Below are 2115 nucleotides of genomic sequence, written 5' to 3'. Positions count from 1 at the left end.
ACCTGTGGATATATGCTAATTGGGGGCCCGGCTGGGGCCTTTATTTTAACGACAGTGTTTTGTTTTGGTGCAACCAGGACAGGAGTGATTGGGGAGGAGGGGAGTGATGAGAGGCGGGGTGTGTGTGTGTGTGGGGGGGGGGGGGGGGGGGGGTTGTAAGCGCCTGTCAACCAGACAGAGCATCCTCAGTCCAGCAGCAGGGGCAGCTGGGGGGGGGGGGGGGGGGGGGGGTCTCCACTCCGTCTTTAAGAGCCCCTCTAGCCGGCGAGGACGCCCACTTCTTTTAAACCACCGCGACGCGTAAAGGGCTGTGCGTAAAAAAAGCTGTGCGTAAACCTGGAAAAACGTCCTGCATGTTCCGTGTCCTGCTTCAGGTCGATCTGACTTGGTGACTTCTTTGGAGGATTAGACCGTTGCCGGAACTCCCTCATCGGTTCGTGTCTCTTCTCACTGGATTCTTCTCATCCGGCCGCGAGCATGATGTCCTATTTGAAGCAGCCGCCGTACACGGTGAACGGGCTGAGCCTCTCGACCTCCGGCGTGGACCTGCTGCACCCCTCAGTGGGATACCACGGTAATATAGAGCTTCATTTCAAATCCCTGAATCACGTTTGCCATAACGTTTTGAAATCAGTTGCACATTAAATCATCAAAAAAAACAAAAACATTTTGTTTTGTTCTTTAAATAACCCTTGAAGTGTTCCGCCCTTCAGGCGCGCCTCGCAAGCAGCGGAGGGAGAGGACGACCTTTACTCGGGCCCAGCTCGACGTGCTGGAGAACCTTTTCGGCAAGACGCGCTACCCTGATATCTTCATGAGAGAGGAGGTGGCCTTAAAGATCAACCTGCCCGAATCTCGCGTGCAAGTGGGTCTTCCGACACAAATAACCCGATCACACACACACACACACACACACACACAGTTTATTCAGGGTGGATGATTATCGGGCTGTTCTTAAGACGCTCCATTAAAGTGTTCTCTGCGAGGAGGTCGTTGAACCTTTTCCGCAATAAACAAAAATATATTTTTAATTTCACATAAGTAGGCCTTTCTCTCTTCTTTATTTAAGTTTCCCATAGAGCCTATCGAACAGTGCGTAAACAGATGCGGTGATTTGACATGTTGGCTTTTGTGATTGACTTATCTCATTCTTATCACATTGTGATACTTTCTGTGTCTGTGAAGCGTCCTATACACCGAAACAAACGAAACTTTTAGGAAAACTCCATAAAGTGAATTTGAATTGTGTTTTTTCCTTCCAGGTGTGGTTTAAAAACCGACGCGCCAAGCATCGCCAGCAGGCCCAGCAGAGCTCGAGCGGCGCGCCGAGCAAGGCTGCCAGCAAGCCATTAAAAAAGAAGGGCTCTCCGGTCAGAGACGGCAGCTCGGAGAGCGGAGCCAGCGGGCAGTTCACGCCGCCCTCGGGCTCCTCACTCCCGGCCATAAGCAGCAGCAGCGCCGCGCCGGTGTCGATCTGGAGCCCGGCGTCCATCTCCCCGCTCCCCGACCCGCTGTCCACCTCCTCTTCCTCCTGCATGCAGCGCGCCTACCCGATGGCCTACAGCCAGGCGCCGGCCTACAGCCAGAGCTACACGGGCTCCTCGCCCTACTTCACGGGGATGGACTGCGGCTCGTACCTGTCTCCGATGCACCACCAGCTGTCCGCGGCGAGCTCCGCCATGAGCCCGATGGGCAGCGGCGGCGCGTCCAGCCACCTGAGCCCCGCGTCCTCCCTCTCCACGCCGGCGTACGGGGCGGCGGGGCTGCAGGGCTTCGGCGCGGCCGCAGACTGCTTGGACTACAAGGACCAAACGGCCTCTTCTTCATGGAAGCTCAATTTCAACGCTGACTGTTTGGATTACAAAGACCAATCAGCGTGGAAGTTCCAAGTGTTGTGAGAAATTAAAGGGACAGTCCCCGGAAAAGAAAAAAAAAACTATAGGCAATACAGCCTAAATAAAACCCACGTTTGGACAACAGCGCCCCCCCCCCCCCCCCCAAACTTCTACCTCGGCCAGGACTGCACGCTTGTCTCACTTGCTGGGTTAATTTATTGAACATTCAAACAGACTTCTCCACAACTTTGATCAAGGACACGGAACAAATGAGTTGGGG

At 54.4% G+C, this 2115-nt stretch overlaps 1 protein-coding gene across 1 annotated transcript; it reads left to right on the top strand.

Annotated features, from left to right (window-relative positions):
• Positions 1 to 477: 477 nt before the first annotated feature.
• Positions 478 to 1898, top strand: LOC137909102 (homeobox protein OTX2-like). Its single transcript, XM_068753524.1, has 3 exons — positions 478 to 574; positions 714 to 865; positions 1263 to 1898. The coding sequence occupies exons 1-3, from the start codon at positions 478 to 480 to the stop codon at positions 1896 to 1898; spliced, it is 885 nt and encodes a 294-aa protein (XP_068609625.1).
• The last annotated feature ends 217 nt before the right edge of the window (positions 1899 to 2115 follow it).

The sequence above is a fragment of the Brachionichthys hirsutus genome, chromosome 20, assembly GCF_040956055.1.
Source record: "Brachionichthys hirsutus isolate HB-005 chromosome 20, CSIRO-AGI_Bhir_v1, whole genome shotgun sequence".
Taxonomy (NCBI): Eukaryota; Metazoa; Chordata; class Actinopteri; order Lophiiformes; family Brachionichthyidae; genus Brachionichthys; species Brachionichthys hirsutus.
Note: the sequence above shows the minus strand (reverse complement) of the source record. Positions and strands in the feature narration are given on the sequence as shown.